At 31.7% G+C, this 19,911-nt stretch overlaps 2 protein-coding genes across 2 annotated transcripts in view; both read right to left on the reverse strand.

The window, feature by feature from the left end:
- Nucleotides 1-1,442, reverse strand: part of LOC139514174 (adhesion G protein-coupled receptor B1-like) — a 30,832-nt gene extending 29,390 nt beyond the window's left edge. The window contains exons 1-2 of the mRNA XM_071302963.1: nucleotides 1,433-1,442; nucleotides 497-696 (exon numbers count right to left, since the gene is read on the reverse strand). Coding sequence (XP_071159064.1) covers nucleotides 497-696; nucleotides 1,433-1,442 — 210 coding nt within the window. The remainder of the gene's footprint in view (nucleotides 1-496; nucleotides 697-1,432) is intronic.
- A 2,920-nt stretch (nucleotides 1,443-4,362) lies between these two features.
- Nucleotides 4,363-18,382, reverse strand: LOC139515642 (leucine-rich repeat-containing protein 15-like). Its single transcript, XM_071305266.1, has 5 exons — nucleotides 18,317-18,382; nucleotides 11,815-11,886; nucleotides 9,036-9,107; nucleotides 6,179-6,250; nucleotides 4,363-4,954 (listed from the first exon to the last, which is right to left on the reverse strand). The coding sequence occupies exons 1-5, from the start codon at nucleotides 18,361-18,363 to the stop codon at nucleotides 4,786-4,788; spliced, it is 432 nt and encodes a 143-aa protein (XP_071161367.1). The 5' UTR covers nucleotides 18,364-18,382; the 3' UTR covers nucleotides 4,363-4,785.
- Between the last annotated feature and the right edge of the window lie 1,529 nt (nucleotides 18,383-19,911).

The raw sequence follows: 19,911 nt of genomic DNA on the forward strand, positions 1-19,911 counted from the left end.
ATCGATGAAGAGCGGCCCTGGTTACACGTTACCTTAATGTTGAGCAGACCAACATGAAATTAACCTAAATCAGGTCTGGTTCAATTGGAGATATTCAAATGAAAGTTTACTTAATGCATGACAGGTTTCGAAGTTAACTAATATTTGTAGCGATATGTACAAGTTTGAATGCATAGCTATAATTTTATTGATTTGTGGCAGTAAATGTATGCTTAAACTTTAACTTATCCTGCCATCAGATGAACAATTAAGCATGCATTTACCAGTTATTAATGTATTGCACTTCTTTTATGAGTAATAGGGCATGTTTATCCGCCTATTTTGGTTTAACGTATATTTTTGATATCATTAATTACTTTCAGAAATCATTGGGATTATACAGTTACTACATTTATAAGTTTGATATTTGATACCAAAGTAATATTATTTTTTAACTTGTTGTCACAATTATCATGTATGGAAGCACACATGTAGTCATAGCATATACATCATTTACCTTGTCTTTGATATATTCGATTGGTTTACTTATACAATTGCTGTAGTTCGGTTCTTGCCATTTTCCATTGCTACTACAGTATCTTGACACATTACCCGTATATTCACCAGTGCATGTTAATGTTGCTAGTGTGCTTTCTGCTGTTTTATTCCAATTAGTATGAAATTTGTCAACATGTTGTACACAATGAGTTGAAGATTCTACAAATATACATCAATGTAGATTTTAATTTCAATATAAAAAATATGAAATTGAACAAAAATGTGATTATACAGCCCAGTATTCAGCATTTCGGTGTTGACATGAATATCAAATATGTGGTAATTTTTATAAAGGAGAAGGTCCGGTAAGACCCGATTTTGGCCTCAGATTTCAAGTTTAAGTGTCTATTTCAATTGGTTTGATTAGTTTTTGTGAAAGAAAAAACGCTCCGATTCAAGCTTAAATATGAAAAATGTATCAAAAATGCCAAAAAACGTCAAATTACAATTTCACAATTTTGTAAAACTGCTATATTTTGGGGTCAAAAAGGGGTCTTACTGAAACTACTCCTTTCCCGTTTACAAAACTTTAAATTTTTCGAAAAAAAGGATTTTCTTATCCCTGGCATAGATTACCTTAGCCGTATTTGGACCAATTTTTTGGAATTTTGGATCATCAATGCTCTTTAACCTTGTACATGTTTGGCTTTATAATATTTTGATATGAGCGTCACTGATTAGTCTTATGTAGACGAAACGCGCGTCTTGCGTACTAAATTATAATCCTGGTACCTTTGATAACTTTATACAGATGTGCGCTTCTTTACAGATCAGCTAACATCATAAAAGTATTATATTTTATGATAAATCTTAGTTCAAACTTGTGTATCGTTTCTAATGTTGACTAGTATATTATACAGGCAACACCTTAATATCTTCCATCAGCAAAACATACCAAATGTCATAATCACGATCATTAACGGACGATGCATCAGTTTGTCATCATCGAGTATTTGTGCAAGTATAACTATAGATTGTCGTAAAAACAAATAGATGAAACTGCGTTTGAACATGTCCACAAATAACAACGACAGTCGCACGCCTTTCTAATTATCATCTACATATTCACAGTGTAGAAACTGAACAGAACGGTTTTCTCATATTTCGATCATTTGGGAATATGTCAAGCGGGGCCCTTAACATTCAAGAAAATAACCATTTGTTGGATGGAAAGTTTGATGAACTAAAATGTTACTATGTAACGTGTCTACTGCAAGGTTTTGGTATTCAAAACACTCTATATGTCAATATTATTCAATCAAATAATAAAAACGATATTTGCATCCAAACATTTTCCTTAGAATGTGGAACACCGAGTAAATCGATCAACACTGCCACATAACAGCGATCAAAACTGTCAAATTAAAATCGAAAAAAACAATCGTTGCTACCAGTACCTTTTCTTATATATATAGTTTACCTTACTGGAAGTTTAAAACCAGTGTTCCAGTAGAAACCAAAAGATATTATTTCCTTTTTATAGTTTTTAGAGTTTTCACCATAATCAACAAAATCCACAATGGGTTATTGTACGTATCATATTTAAACATTTAAAGTATCATTTCTAACTACATTTGGGACTTAAATAATTTCAGATGCAGCTTATTTAAATTCAATTATCCCAACAGGCAAAGAATATATAACTATTATATAGTTTAACCAATCAACACCATTACAGATGTATTACATTATCGGTCAGCATATATGAACATTACGGTTTAAATAATTTAAATAGATACTACCATGTCTATTTATCTTCCTGAGAGAACAATGTCTGCTCTCAGTACTTACACTTATTCTGGTCTTACCTTGACTAGATCAAGAAAAAAAGATAAGCCAAAACACTTATTTACAATTTTGTTTAACTTTTAGCAGAGAATAGAAAAAATATATATCAAAAAGAAATGCAATTATTTACTAAATCGATCCTAAAAACGATACAAACAATTTCTTGTGTTTTAAAAGGATTATGCTCTAGGGCAATTAAACATGATACAAAGTCCTTCTGCATTCGTGGTATTTTTTTACATGTAAATGTCGGAAACAAATTATTTAACGAGGCACAATTGGTAAGATTGTGATCAATACAAACGGGAAATGTATAAAACAAGTTTTTTAATCAATAAGTACAATTTGAAAACGCTATGTTTCTATCGTTTAAGCTGGAGTCACACATTCACGATTTTTACTGCCGTCCTTCACAGGACCATTCCCAATAAAAATTTGTCAAAAGTCTGATCAAGATCCTGTGAATCGGGGATGAATATTCAAAATTTAATTACGACAACAATCAGACATTGTTCAGAAAGCGTCGATATTCAACCGTTTTTAAGCGAATCTATCCCGATAATCCCGTTCTCAATCCTCTTCTAATCCGATTTGTATCTTTCGCCAGGTAAAATTCGACCAAGTCTGTCACGACTGCGTCCCGATTCTACCGAATGTAATTCGACAGAGATCAGACAGTGAACCGACGCTGACGGAAGTTATCCGTTCGAAAACTGTAGACATTATCAGGATGAGCAGGTACTGTCGGAACATAATCCTATCACGGTCCGCTCTCCGCATTGCAAACGGCTTTGTCTGGTCTCAGTCGTATTGTATTCTGTAATTGTCGGGACTCTGACGTGGGTATTATTGACGAATTTCGTATTAATAACGGGACTGTTCCGGAACGGTTTCGGCAAAAACGGTTCGCAATTGACACGATATGGATGCAATCTCGACTCAATCGGCAGACAAACAGCAATGAAAAATTTCTCCAGATCATTCCCGTCCCATGGGACACCGTCCAGAATACACAGAACATTGTTAGGATTTTGATCCGATACAGCAGAAACTATCACGACAAAGGCACAATTGTAATCCGACTAGACTAAATCGGCTGAGTATCCCCGAATGTTACGGGGCGCACCTAACTGTCGGGTTGCTTCGCCGAACTATTCGGACCCTTCCCGACCAGTAGGAATCTTTTACGAACTTAAACGACTGCGTTCAGACAATGATAGGACATTCCAGATAATTGAGGATAGTAATCCGACATTTTCACTATTCGTGTCGTATCACTGTCTGATATCAAACGGGAGCAACAATCGGCAATGTGTGAACCACGCATTAAGTTTTTTTGTGTTTTTTCTTTTTTCTTTTTTCCCCTCAATCTACTTTTGTAAAAAAAACATCTGCTTGCTGGATGACATGAATCATGTCTAGTACAGTAGTGTAAAACAACGATTGTAAACATTCTTAAGGGATTTTCAAACTCATACTTTTTCTAAAATATGGCAAAAAAACTAAAAAAAACATCACAAAAATACTGAACTCGGCGAAAAATTCAAAAGGAAAGTCTCTAATCAAATGGTGCAATTAAATGATAAAACACATCAAACGAATGGACAACAACTGTCATATTCCTAACTTGGTACTGGCATTTTCAGATGTAGAAAATGATGCATTGAAATGGTTTTATAGCGCAGAACCTCGCACTTGGATGACAGTCGCATCACATTCCATTATATTTACAACGATGTGTGAACAAAACAGACATATTAGCATACGACTTGAAGAAAAACTCTTAATCGATTTATCGGATTGAATGTGTTTATTTTCCATGATAGAAACAAGTGGTTATTTGTTTCACCAGCTTCCCGGAAAATTTTATAAGTTCATGTCAAACTTATCAACGTTGTTACGTTCATAATGAAATAAGTTATATATCCGGCTAAAGTTTATATAGGCTTAGTTGACGTATTTGATGATAAAAAGCCGTGATATGCAATTTGTGTTGCTTGTGTAGAACATAATACATGAAATACAAAGAAGCATACATCCAAAATGTATAACATATATTCGTTACACATTTGAAGAAAAAAGAAGATGTGGTATGATTGACAAATTGACAACTCTTCAATAGACACCAAGTACAATTTACAACTTTAGGTGACCGTACGGGGTTTGACAGTAAGCAAAGTCCACACAGCATAGTCAGTTATAAAATACCCCAGAAATGACAAATTCAAAAATATATTGAACGAGATGTTTAACGGCCTTCGGACACTGTTTGTTGCACACGAATATCGTTTGCTTTGTTTTCTGTGATTAAAAGCCGTCTCTTTGAAACATAAAACTTCCTTTAGTTATCTATTCATTGTAGATATATTTATTTGTCTTGTGTATTCTTTAGTATAAAGATGTCGGGGTTGGAAAATATTTAAGTTGACCTTATTGTTAACGTTCCTTATTCTATTCCTTCTAAATTGGTAGCATACTACCTGTGCAGTTATCGAAATCAAAGTCAGCTAGAAATGTTCCGTCATCACACATGGCACTTGTAAGATTCCAATACATCAGATTTTGCAAAAATACGCTGAGTTGTTTCGTATTACAGTTGATACACTTTAGAGGATTATCAGATATACCACTTTAATAAAAATTTAAAAAATAGGTTTTTTCCAATTAAAGTTTGCAGATGTTAATTGTAGATTACATATGATATATTTTACTTAGGTTTTAATGTATTCACACCTACAAGAAAAAAAATAATGATTTTCTTGTCATAGACAGATAACCTTAGCCGTATTTGGCACAACCTTTTGGAATTTTGGGTCATGGATGATTTTCATCTTTGTTTAGCTTTCCTTACTATTTTGACATGATTGTCACTGATTAGTCTAATGTAGACGAAACAAGCGCCTGGCGCATTACATTATAAGCCTTGTAACTAAAATAACTATTAGCATGTCGTAATGTGCTATTGTATTGTTTATTTGAGTATTTCTCTGTCCTATATGTTCTTCCTTTTATTTGTATTGAAGTCCTGTCATGCAATGTTGTAATTTAAGTGTTATAATAAACGTTGCCATAAAAACGGGAGGTTTGGCTAGCAACAAAACCAGGTTTAACCAACCAATTTTTCTTAAAATATCTTGTACCAAGTCCGGAAATAACAATTGTTTTCTGATACTAGTAGTTCGTTTCTGTGTGTGTTGCACTTTAGTGTTTCTGTTGTTTCGTTGTTCCGTCTTACATTTGATGTCTTTCCCTCAGTTTTAGTATGAAAACCGTTTTTTTTTTTTCTTAAACTGTTCACATTGTTTAAAACAGTGTTATTTCAATCACTTACATTTTTGGTTAATATCAATTTTTATTTTGACAAAATTTTGCAAGAACTTTTCGTAATTGAAATAAAGAGATGTAGAATGATTGCTACTGAGACAACGGTCAACACGTGACCAAAATGAAAGTCATGGCATTTACAACAAAAAGGTCACCATATGGCGTTCAACATGATATATGTGCAAAACAGCGAACGAAAAACAAAATGATGTACAACAAAAAACGATATCAACCGAATAACACGATGATTTTGGACAGGCACATACATAATGTGGTAGGGTTAAACTACCTTGAAGGTGCAAATCATCTCCTAACCTTGGACAATGGAATAACAGTACAACATCAGAACAAACGATAAAAAAGATAAAAAAGATTATAGTTGGAAAGCGATTCACTCACAATTACACTTAAAACTTAAAATGATTATAAAACTAAATGTCAAACATGTTCAATAATCGGATCAACGAAAACAAATCCGGGTCACGAACCAAATCACAGGGAAACACATCAACTGTGAGAAACTACTTACATGGCTTGAAGGGCAGTCAAGCCGTTAAATGTATTTACATCTATAGTTGTAATGTGATTGCTGTTCAAGGATCTGAAAAAATGAAATGTCTTTATCCAATGTGATACTTCATAACTTATGTTATCTTCATAAATTCAAATGTATTTAAGTAGCGAATGATAAACAAGCAAAGACGACATAGAGGTGTTTTAAAACTAATTATCCTTTATCATATGTGCTGAACTGTGTTTTGAAGATAAAAAATATTTTACGATTAATGCATTTTCCTCCATGGTGAATTTTTTAAACGGTACGATAACATTGTGAACAGACCAAAAATAAATTATCAGGCATTAAACATTTGGCGAAATATCTTTGACAGTATCATAACTAATGGGGTGCTAATATAAGTGGAAGATGACGAAAATAATCTAAAGATGTTTGGAAAGAATATTTATCAAAACATTTCAATTTAGAATCTTATATCGTCTTGATGAATCCAACACAGGTGAAACTTAATATATTATATAATATAATGCAGTTCTGTGCAAATACACACAAATTAGTTGGAAAATATATCAATAAAACATTTCAAATGAGCAGCTTACGATGGTCATTTTGAAAAAAACTATGTTTTGCATTACGATCAATGCTGTTTTGAATTTTGTTAAAGATTGTTAGGGAATCAGTATTGGTCCACAAATATTTTGTCTTCCTTATTCTGACGTATATTAAATAATAGACTGCTAAATATGTAACTCCAAAAGTAACGATTTTTTTTAATTTGTTCTTTATCGTAACTTCCAGACTTCACAATCACCAGCGTTATAGATTAAAGGCATACGATACAGTTACTGGGGAGGTAATGACCTAGCTAACGTAAATTGTTATTTTTGCGACGTAAAACTATACCTTATCGGGAAAAGATTCTGATTTCGACTGATTTTTATCATTCAAACTTATCTAACTTGAAAACGAGTTCATGGACCACTCTTTTTAAAAATATCATTAGGTGTGATTACGTAAGAAGATAAATGTGTGCCAATTTTTATGAAAACGTAAATAGTGAAAAAAAAATTAATTTGATAAATATACAGCAAAACATTACTCTTTTTTTTACATTTGTGAACATTTGATAAAAATGAGTTATTTGAGAAACAAATTGCACAAATTTAAAGGACATTTATATAAAAAGGAATTTACAAATAATTTCACAAAAAACAGCTTGTGTTTATCTTTTAAAACCAAAAAGTTATGTACATCTGTCGAAAGGATAAATACGTCTACAAATCCGAATTTTGAGCAAATATATATAATTTGGACCTCATTTTAAAGTAGCATATGAAGGTATATTTTTTATTACATATTTAATTTAATCAGGCAAAAAATAGCCTATATGCAAATTGTCAGCAAAGTTTCAATATGGGATCAAAACTGTATCGTATGTCCTTAGATAAAAAGTATAGATTTATTTATCAGTCATTTAAAAGAAGTTAATCGCAGAAAAGTAGGACACCTTCAAAGAAGTCTACAAGAAAATATATCAGATGACAGTTTCTTTGCAGGTTCTTAAATTTTGGATTGATCAATCAAAGATGTTTAGCATCAGATTGAATTGTCATTTTATTTATAACAATTGATTTTCACTTCATTTCCAATATTATTTCTTAGAAGGACACATTGACACCACTCTATATTTTGACAACTGAAATAGTAAAATTGAAACAGTTGGTATTGCTGTGTTTCATAAAAAAAGCAATGAAAAACTTAGATACAAGTAACTTGTCTTACATTTTTCTTAGAGAGGGATAAATTCTTCTTTGTAAAGAATAACAAAATTCTCTGAAACTCACATCATAAAGATGCTTGATTCGCGATTGACAACATATTTGAAACGTTTGGACGACTTTTTTTTCAACAGACAGTTGGAATTCCATTGGGAACCAATTGTGCCCTTTTCTTATGAAGAACAATAAGTTAGCAATATCCCTTAACTTTACTTTCCGCTATATAGATGATGTTGTCTCATGAAAAATTTGGTGACTATGTTGAACGAATATATCGCATCGATCTAGGAATTTTTACTACAAATACAGTTGGGTCTCCCTCATATCATGACTTACATCTTGACTGAAATTAAAAATGAGGGTCGGTTAAAAACAAAACTTTACGACAAAAGAGATAATTTCAGCTTCCCAATCGTGAACTTTTTATTTCCATGAAGCAACATTCCAGCAGCGCCTGAATACGGAGTATAAATCTCTCGAAGAGTTCCAAATAATGAAGTTGAAATCATCCCTTCGTAAATTTTACGGACGCCATCACGTGTTGATTGAACGTTATAGAATAACCGTTTCACAGATGCTATCGGATATGTCCCTTATTTCCTTAACTACAATCCGCATCCCTTTTCAAGTAATGTGACCTGCCGAATTAGACTATTTACCGAATTTATAATAAAGACAACACGACAGGTGCCACATGTGTAGCAGGATCTGCGTACCATTCCAGAGCACCATAATTCACCCCCAGATTTGGTGGGGTTCGTGTTGATTAGTCTTAAGTTTTCTAGATTGTGTCTGTTGTACTTTTATTTGATTTTTTGTTTTTTTTCATATTTAGCCATGGCGTTGTCAGTGTATTCATTTTATTTTCGATCTATGAGTTTGACTGTCCCTTTTGTATCTTTCGCTCCTGCTTTAAAGCTGGGTCATCAAGTCAGTAACATATTTGTTGCACCCTTCTTTGTATTATATCAACATGTTTCTTATTAAAAGTATCATGAAATGATCATGATGATATCAAAACGAAATGTAATAAATGACTCATTAAAACCATATATTTTTTGGGAAATTTACATATGGCCCTAACTACTTACATTACTCGAAGAGCAGTTAATCCGGTAAATGCATTTGCATCTATAGATGTAATTTGATTGCTATGCAAAAGCCTGAAAAAAAATCAAATTGTACTACTAGATCACATGTGCTATCTTCATAAATTCAAATATATTTACGCAGCAAATAACAGGAAAGTGAAAACGACAAAGAGCTATTTTAAAACTTATGTCCTAGCGTATGTGCTGAAATATGTTTCTAGAATTAAAATTCATGCATGAGTGCCTTTATATATTTATGTTCAGATATTATTCTTAAACATAAAACAAATGTTTAAACAGTTCTCCCACAACTAGATATGTGTTTCAGATGTAGAAACCCGTATGCAAATGACAACATTTGCAGTAACCAGAACAATTCCGATGTGAACTGACTAAATAGGCTTCTGTCGGCGAAAAAAAACCAATCAATTTTACATCATCATCATCTGTTGGTATGAGTTTAAACATCAGTCAATCCTTTTCATGTTAGCTAAAAATAACAAAAAAGGTATTAGCTAACAAACTATACTTTGCACAATGGTTTCTTTTGTTTTTGTCGGAGTAAATAATTTTAGTCTGCACATATTCTGTCATCTATCGCCCAAATACCCAAATTTATTATGTTAGTTCTATTTTTGCTACATTTAAAAATTATATTAACTTATAAATTTTATGAACTCAATGATAAGAAGCCTGTAATTGGTGGTTGTCGTTTTTTGCTGCATATGATATTTGGTTTTCCTTCATTTTTACTATATTAATCAGGCCGTTACTTTTCTTGTTTCATGTAATTTAGAGTCATTTATATCTAACTATGTGATATGGGTTTACTCATTGTTCAAGGCCATACGGTTACTTATAGGCGTTAATTTCTAGTCTCATTTTTTTCTCGTTTGGAAAGTTGTTAATTTGGCACTACGACATCGTCCTATTTTATAAAGCTATCTTTTTGCATTTCTTATGAAGTACACACATACACGGCATGATGACATTATAAAACAAGAGGTATTTATAATCAGGAAATTGATAACGCTTTTTGAAGTATCAGCCTATTTCAAATATCAACACAATATAATGTTGTAATTTTAGCCGTATTCCAAACAGTGTCATATACGCGGGCGGTTTGGCTAGCCAAAACATCAGGTTCAACCTACATTTTAAAAAAAAATGTCCTGTACCAGCTCAAAAATATGGCAGATATTATCATATTGTTCGTTTCTATGTACGTTGACGTTTGAGTTTTTAAGTGCTTCTATTGTTCCTTTTTGTTTCCCCTTATAGTTGATGAGTCTCCCTACGTTTTGGTTTGTGACCCGACTTTGTTTCAGTTTAATTGATTTATGACTATTGCACAACAGCATATTACAATTAATTAAACAAAATGAGAGGAGATATTTCATATCTTAGCAAACTATCAACACATAGACGCAAGAAGATATACTTTTACATACAACATTTGAAGCGACGTTAATTCGTTGAAGACATTTTCCTTTAGTGTGGTAATCTGATTCTCGTTCAACCACCTGAAAAATATCATTTCAAATTGAATTGTTGAATCAAAATTGTAATTTTATAACTGCATAAAGACAATGTTCAAGATGTACATGTTTTAAATTGTCGCGCAACTTATGATCTGAAAGAGATGTTTAAAAACGTGTCCCACATTGTTTTTGTTTTGGCAAATGAGTATATTACAATAATGTATAACATTATCAGTGTACATGTATGCCTTGCAGCTTTAAGCTTATCGCGGTGATACATGACTAAGTCTTGACTAGCTGGACAACAAGGTTTTGACTCGCGCTTTTTCAATAGTACAAGATAAGTCATTTTCTTTTTAATGCATGAACTGCGCCCAAATATCGCTTATATACATTGTATTTCTTAAAGATATATGAGGCTCTTGATCCACATTTAAAGTGAGGTTTTTTTTGTTTGTGCAAACAAGGTAATTCTTGCCAAAAATTACAGGTGCTTGAAAATTTGAAAGATGCATTGAATTATATTCTGAGAATATCAACATTATTTATTAACATTAAATTTAATTATTTTCAATAACAATTTACAGGAGTGGGCCAAGTAAGACCCAGTGTTCCCCTAAATATACCAGTTTTAAAAAATTGTTAAAATATAAACTATTTATTGGAAGGAAGAATACTTCTGTTACATAAATATGAGCTGTTTTTGACAATACAATGCACATGTCCCATTTTTTTCTCGTTTGGAAAGTTGTTAAATTGGTACTACAACGTCGTCCTATTTTTTAAAGCTATCTTTTTGCATTTCTTATGAAGTACACACATACACGGCATGATGACATAATAAAACGAGATGTATTTATAATCAGGAAATTGATAACGCTTTTTGAAGTATCAGCCTATTTCAAATATCAACACAATATAATGTTGTAATTTTAGTCGTATTTCTAACAGTGTCATATACGCGGGCGGTTTGGCTAGCCATAACATCAGGTTCAACCTACACATTTAAAAAAAATGTCCTGTACCAGCTCAAAAATATGGCAGATATTATCATATTGTTCGTTTCTATGTATGTTGACGTTTGAGTTTTTAAGTGCTTTTATTGTTCCGTTTTGTTTCCCCTTATAGTTGATGAGTCTCTCTACATTTTGGTTTGTGACCCGACTTTGTTTCAGTTAAATTAATTTATGAACATCGCACAACTGTATATTACAATTAATTAAACAAAAGGAGAGGAGATATTTGATATCTTAGCAAACTATAAACACATAGACGCAAGAAGATATACTTTTACATACAACGTTTGAAGCGACGTTAATTCGTTGAAGACATTTTCCTTTAGTGTGGTAATCTGATTCTCGTTCAACCACCTGAAAAATATCATTTCAAATTGAATTGTTGAATCAAAATTGTAATTTTATAACTGCAAAAAGACAATGTTCAAGATGTACATGTTTTAAATTGTCGCACAACTTATGATCTGAAAGAGATGTTTAAAAACGTGTCCCACATTGTTTTTGTTTTGGCAAATGAGTATATTACAATAATGTATAACATTATCAGTGTACATGTATGCCTTGCAGCGTTAAGCGTATCGTGGTGATACATGACTAAGTCTTGACTAGCTGGACAACAAGGTTTTGACTCGCGCTTTTTCAATAGTACAAGATGGGTCATTTTCTTTTTAATGCATGAAAAAAGAGGGACGAAAGATACCAAAGGGACAGTCAAACTCATAAATCTAAAACAAACTGACAACGCCATGGCTAAAAATAAAAAAGACACACAGAAAAACAATAGTACACACGACACAACATAGAAAACTAAAGAATAAACAACACGAACCCAACCAAAAACTAGGGGTGATCTCAGGTGCTCCGGAAGGGTAAGCAGATCCTGCTCCACATGTGGCACCCGTCGTGTTGCTTAAGTGATTACAAATCCGGTAAATAGTCTAATTCGCTAGGTCATATTCATGAAAGGGAACTGCGCCCAAATATCGCTTATATACATTTTATTTCTTAAAGATATATGAGGCTCTTGATCCACATTTAAAGTGAGGTTTTTTTTTTGTGTGCAAACAAGGTAATTCTTGCCAAAAATTACAGGTGCTTGAAAATTTGAAAGATGCATTGAATTATATTCTGAGAATATCAACATTATCTATTAACATTAAATTTAATTATTTTCAATAACAATTTACAGGAGTAGGCCAAGTAAGACCCCGTTTTCCCCTAAATATACCAGTTTTACAAAATTGTTAAAATATAAACTATTTATTGGAAGGAAGAATACTTCTGTTACATATATAAATATGAGCTGTTTTTGACAATACAATGCACATGTATCGGGTACTAGTATCATTAAGTCATGCGAAATTACTAAAATTTTCCTAAATTTGAACATTTTGATTAATATTTTGACGGTATTCGCATTTGTGTTCATTCTATATATTTAAACGTAAGTTGTATTTGATGATGAAACATGACATATATAACGGTTGAGAATAAACACGAATGCGGCCAATTTCATTTTTCGACAAAAACCATCAGAAAAGTGACATATTATGCCATATTTAAATACTTAAAAGATTTTTCATACTTAAGCTTGACTTTAGGCGTCTTTAATGACTAAGTCAGTTTAAATCGTTCACATAAACTAATTTAATTGACTGAAGTAGACACTTACGTGTTTAAAAAGTGTTCGAAATCTTTAATCAGATGAACCTGAAATTCGAGGTCAAAATTGGCCCTTACCGGACCTACCCCTTTCGATCTTTATAGTTTCATTTAGATGATATTTGTGAATTAAAATTAGTATTTTATTTATTTCGTAATCATCAATATGTCGTACCTTTACATTTTGTTAGGATATTATAAATTAATAATAAGAAAGAAAATTATTTGTAATTTAATTCTTAATGTAAAATTGTAAACAGACTCAAATAATTGTATAAAATTTAGACATAATTTACAATTGTAAGTGCCAAATAATAGCCCTTGTCAAACTTCCATGTTGTTGTTAGTGTTTTCAGATAAGACTCAGATATATTCCTCTCCATTAAGAAATTCAGAAGGTCGTTATTCAGACTCTTATTGTATATCAATCTGTACATACAATGTTATACAAAATTTTACAAAAATAAAAAAAAGAGATTCAAAATGAAGCAGAATACCTGTTGAAAAACGATGACAGAGGCTCATGCTTAATAAGACTGTAGGTCAGTTTGTATGGTTAAATAAATATGGATAATCGTATCGATAAAGCTCTTTACAAGTAAGAGATATCATTAATTGCATTGCATTAGGCGTGTTCAAGTAGTGTAATTCCTTGGAATTCTGTGATTGGTGAAGGAAACAGTTTTATGGTATTTTTAGTGCTATTCCAAATAGATGGAAAAGTAGGATAGAAGGTAGTTCTAAACTTGACAATATGGTAAATAAATTAGTAGATAAAAGTAAAAAGAACCAAAATCTTGTAAATTTCTCTATAATTTAATTCTGGCTGATAATAAAGTATTATCAATATCTTCCCGTAACAAATGGGAAAAAGACTTAAATATACAGATTGAAGATTGGAATGCTATGTATTCCATGCACTTCATTATAACCAAAAATTGGTTTTTACAAAATTTTCAATTTAAGATTGAACTATGCACATTTTGTTCAGAAGTTAGAGAGAATATTTTTCACGTTTTTTGGGAATGTAATGTAACACAAAACTTTTGGTTATCCATTATAGATTGGATTAAAAATTATGATATCTTCTTGCCTTTTATTGCAAAAGAGGTCATTTTAGGTGTGCCTGAGGATTTTTTCAACAGTAAAACAGTTAATAATATCTTGTTGTTACTTAAATACTATATATACAAATGTATATGTAAGAGCATATTGCCCACAAAATATGGTGGGATAGAATATTTAAAGTATCGGATTAAAATAGAAAAATGCTCTGTATGTTTCTTAACCCCTACACAAAATATAAAAATGGATCAGAAGTGGCGATTGTTAGAAGCAGCATTTAATTAACAAAATCAATTGTAATATTTATATCTTAATATTACATTATGATTGTCTGTTGTACTTTTATTTGATTTTTTGTTTTGTTTTTTTCATTTTTAGCCATGGCGTTGTCAGTGTATTCATGTTATTTTCGATCTATGAGTTTGACTGTCCCTTTTGTATCTTTCGCTGATGCTTTAAAGCTGGGTCATCAAGTCAGTAACATATTTTTTGCACCCTTCTTTGTAATATATCAACATGTTTCTTATTAAAAGTATCATGAAATGATCATGATGATATCAAAACGAAATGTAATAAATGACTCATTAAAGCCATATATTTTTGGGGAAATTTTCATATGGCCCTAACTACTTACATTACTCGAAGAGCAGTTAAGCCGGTAAATGCATTTGCATCTATAGATGTAATTTGATTGCTATGCAAAAGCCTGAAAAAAATCCAATTGTACTACTAGATCACATGTTGAGAAATTATTTAAACAACAAAAATTGAGAAACAACATTTTCTTTTATAAATATGCTTAATTCGCGATTGACAACATATTTGAAACGTTTAGACGATGTAATTTGATTGCTATGCAAATCCCTGAAAAAAAATCAAATTGTACTACTAGATCACATGTGCTATCTTCATAAGTTCAAATATATTTACGCAGCAAATAACAGGAAAGTGAAAACGACAAAGAGCTATTTTAAAACTTATGTCCAAGCGTATGTGCTGAAATATGTTTATTGAATTAAAATTCATGTATGAGTGCCTTTATATATTTATTTTCAGATATCATTCTTTAACATAAAACAAATGTTTAAAGAGTTCTCCCACAACTAGATATTTGTTTCAGATGTAGAAACCCGTATGCAAATGACAACATTTGCAGTAACCAGAACAATTCCGATGTGAACTGACTAAATAAGCTTCTGTCGGCGACAAAAAAACCAATCAATTTTACATCATCATCATTAGTTGGAATGAGTGGAAACATCAGTCAAACCTTTTCACGTTAGCTACTTAGATTGTCATGTAAATGACAAAAAAGGTATTAGCTAACAAACTATACTTTGCACATAGGTTTCTTTTGTTTTTGTCGGAGTAAATAATTTTAGTCTGCACATATTCTGTCATTTATCGCCCAAATACCCAAATTTATTATGTTAGTTATATTTTTGCTACATTTAAAAATTATATGAACTTATAAATTTTATGAACTCAATGATAAGTAGCCTGTAATCGGTGGTTGTCGTTTTTCTTTCTGCATATGCTATTTGGTTTTCCCTCATTTTTACTATATAAATCAGGCCGTTACTTTTCTTGTTTCATGTAATTTAGAGTTATTTATATCTGACTATGTGATATGGGTTTACTCATTGTTGAAGGCCATATGGTTACCTATAGGTGTTAATTTCTAGTCTCATTTTTTTCTCGTTTGGAAAGTTGTCAAATTGGCACTACGACGTCGTCCTATTTTTTAAAGCTATCTTTTTGCATTTCTTATGAAGTACATACATACACGGCATGGTGACATAATAAACAAGATATATTTATAATCAGGAAATTGATAACGCTTTTTGAAGTATCAGCCTATTTCAAATATCAACACAATATAATGTTGTAATTTTAGCCGTATGTCTAACAGTGTCATATACGCGGGCGGTTTGGCTAGCCATAACATCAGGTTCAACCTACATTTAAAAAAAAATGTCCTGTACCAGCTCAAAAATATGGCAGATATTATCATATTGTTCGTTTCTCTGTATGTTGACGTTTGAGTTTTTAAGTGCTTCTGTTGTTCCGTTTTGTTTTCCCTTATAGTTGATGAGTCTCCCTACGTTTTGGTTGGTGACCCGACTTTGTTTCAGTTAAATTGATTTATGACTATTGCACAACAGCATAATACAATTAATTAAACAAAAGGAGAGGAGATATTTGATATCTTAGCAAACTATCAACACATAGACGCAAGAAGATATACTTTTACATACAACGTTTGAAGCGACGTTAATTCGTTGAAGACATTTTCCTTTAGTGTGGTAATCTGATTTTCGTTCAACCACCTGAAAAATATCATTTCAAATTGAATTGTTGAATCAAAATTGTAATTTTATAACTGAAAAAAGACAATGTTCAAGATGTACATGTTTTAAATTGTCGCGCAACTTATGATCTGAAAGAGATGTTTAAAAACGTGTCCCACATTGTTTTTGTTTTGGCAAATGAGTATATTACAATAATGTATAACATTATCAGTGTACATATATGCCTTGCAGCTTTAAGGATGTTCGCTACTCTGTTAAAAAATAACAAGCTTTTTAAAAGATTGTTATGAATTGATAGTATATAAGTAAAGAAACTAAAAAAGTAGAAAAAAATGGAGGGTCTGTGTGCTCGTTTCTGAGATATAAGCCATTGAAAATTTGGCGGGAAATAATTCTCTCTAGATTTTTCTTACATTTAACATTGGCAACTATTTGTTTCAAAAACAATGAAAAAATAACAAGAATTTTATAAAATTTTGAAATATGGCTTTTTAACCTATATGTAATAAAATTATGAAAAGAAAAGTAGGGGTTTGTGGGCAAATTTTTTTAATGACAATACATGGATAAAACCAGAGGATTCCGAAAATCTGGCAAAAAATCAAAAAAAGAGAGGAGCAAACATCCTTAAGCTTATCGCGATGATACATGACTAAGTCTTGACTAGCTGGACAACAAGGTTTTGACTTGAATGCGGCCAATTTCATTTTTCGACAAAAACCATCAAAAAAGTGACATATTATGGCATATTTAAATACTTAAAAGATTTTTCATATTTAAGTTTGACTTTGGGCGTCTTTAATGACTAATTCAGTTTAAATCGTTCACATAAACTAATTTAATTGAATGAAGTAGACACTTACGTGTTTAAAAAGTGTTCAAAATCTTTAATCAGATGAATCTGAAATTTGAGGTCAAAATTGGCCCTTACCGGACCTACCCCTTTCGATCTTTATAGTTTCATTTAGTTTGATATTTGTGAATTAAAATTAGTATTTTATTTATTTCGTAATCATCAATATGTCGTACCTTTACATTTTGTTAGGATATTATAAATTAATAATAAGAAAGAAAATTATTTGTAATTTAATTCTTAATGTAAAATTGTAAACAGACTCAAATAATTGTATAAAATTTAGACATAATTTACAATTTTAAGTGCCAAATAATAGCCCTTGTCAAACTTCCATGTTGTTATTAGTGTTTTCAGATAAGACTCAGATATATTCCTCTCCATTAAGAAATTCAGAAGGTCGTTATTCAGACTCTTATTGTATATCAATCTGTACATACAATGTTATACAAAATTATACAAAAATAAAAAAAAAGAGATTCAAAATGAAGCATAATACCTGTTGAAAAACGATGACAGAGGCTCATGCTTAATTAGACTGTAGATCAGTTTGTATGGTTAAATAAATATGGATAATCGTATCGATAAAGCTCTTTACAAGTAGGAGATATCATTAATTGCATTGCATTAGGCGTGTTCAAGTGGTGCAATTCCTTGGAATTCTGTGATTGGTGAAAGAAAAACGATTTCAGGTTCGAGCCAATAATGTGGCATTTATGTTTGAGAGGTATAAATGTTGTAAGTTAAAAGTTATAAGTACTAATGTTGTTTAAATTCGTTGAAATTGGATTTTCTAAAAATAATATACTGCTCAAACAAAAGGCTGAGTTCCGAGAATTTTCTTTATAAACATGTAGTGAAAAAATAATTTATAAGGATTTAATTTACTTACAAATCTAAAAGAGCCGTCAAGCCTTTGAATATATTTGTGTCCAGCATAGCTATCTGATTGTTGTCCATATACCTGAAAATGTAGTGATTACTGATATTTGTCTACTTGATAAAAAAAAAAATGTTGAGAAAGTATTCAAACAACAAAAATTGAGAAACAACATTTTCTATTATAAAGATGCTTGATTCGCGATTGACAACATATTTGAAACGTTTGGACGACGTGTTTTTCAACAAACAGTTGGAATTCCATTGGAAACCAATTGTGCCCTTTTCTTATGAAGAACAGTAAGTTAGCAATATCCCTTAACTTTACTTTCCGCTATATAGATGATGTTGTCTCACTAAATAATGAAAAATTTGGTGACTATGTTGAACGAATATATCGCTTCGATCTAGGAATTTTGACTACAGATACAGTTGAGTCTGCCTCATATCATGACTTACATCTTGACTGAAATTAAAAATGAGGGTCGGTTAAAAACAAAACTTTACGACAAAAGAGATGATTTCAGCTTCCCAATCGTGAACTTTCTATTTCAATGAAGCAACATTCCAGCAGCGACTGCATACGGAGTATAAATCTCCCGATCGATACAATATTCCCGGGCTAGTTGGTTGCTGCATACAAGGAATCTATTAAATCAAGAGTTCTAAATGATGAAGTTGAAATCATCCCTTCGTAAATTTTACGAACGTCATAATGTGTTGGTTGACCGTTATAGAATAACCGTTTCACAATTGCTATTGGATATGTTCCTTATGTCGTAACTACAATCCGCATCCCTTTTCACGTAATGTGACCTGCCGAATTAGACTATTTACCGAATTTGTAATAAAAGCAACACGACAGGTGCCACATGTGTATCAGGATATGCATACCATCTGGAGCACCATAATTCACCCCCAGATTTGGTGGGGTTCGTGTTTAATAGTCTTTAGTGTTCTGTGTTGTGTCTGGTGTACTATTATTTGATTTTTTGGTTTTTTTTTTAATTTTTAGCAATGGCGTTGTCAGTGTATTCATGTATTTTCGATCTATGAGTTTTACTGTCCCTTTTGTATCTTTCATCCCTGCTTTAAAGCTCATGAAATTATCATGATGATATCAAAACGAAATGTAATAAATGACTCATTAAAGCCATATATTTTTTGGGAAATTTTCACATGGCCCTAACTACTTACATTTCTCGAAGAGCAGTTAAGCCGGTAAATGCATTTGCATCTATAGATGTAATTTGATTGCTATGCAAATCCCTTAAAAAATCCAATTGTGCTACTAGATTACATGTGCTATCTTCATAAGTTCAAATATATTTACGCAGCAAATAACAGGAAAGTGAAAACGACAAAGAGCTATTTTAAAACTGATGTCCTAGCGTATGTGCTGAAATATGTTTCTAGAATTAAAATTCATGTATGAGTGCCTTTATATATTTTTTTGCAGATATCATTCTTTAACATAAAACAAATGTTTAAAGAGTTCTCCTACAACTAGATAATGTTTCAGATGTAGAAACCCGTATGCAAATGACAACATTTGCAGTAACCATAACAATTCCAATGTGAACTGCCTAAATAAGCTTCTGTCGGCGA

The sequence above is a fragment of the Mytilus edulis genome, chromosome 3 (assembly GCF_963676685.1).
Source record: "Mytilus edulis chromosome 3, xbMytEdul2.2, whole genome shotgun sequence".
Classification (NCBI taxonomy): Eukaryota; Metazoa; Mollusca; class Bivalvia; order Mytilida; family Mytilidae; genus Mytilus; species Mytilus edulis.

Bases quoted from the DNA above. Each gene is read 5' to 3' on its own strand.
- LOC139515642 (XM_071305266.1), bottom strand. From the start codon at position 18,363: ATGCTGGACACAAATATATTCAAAGGCTTGACGGCTCTTTTAGATTT. The intron at 9,108-11,814 runs GTATGTAAAAGT...ATTTTTTTTCAG, and splicing joins TTAACGTCGCTTCAAACGTT to GCTTTTGCATAGCAATCAAA. The intron at 6,251-9,035 runs GTAAGTAGTTAG...TCATTTTTTCAG, and splicing joins TTAACTGCTCTTCGAGTAAT to ATCCTTGAACAGCAATCACA.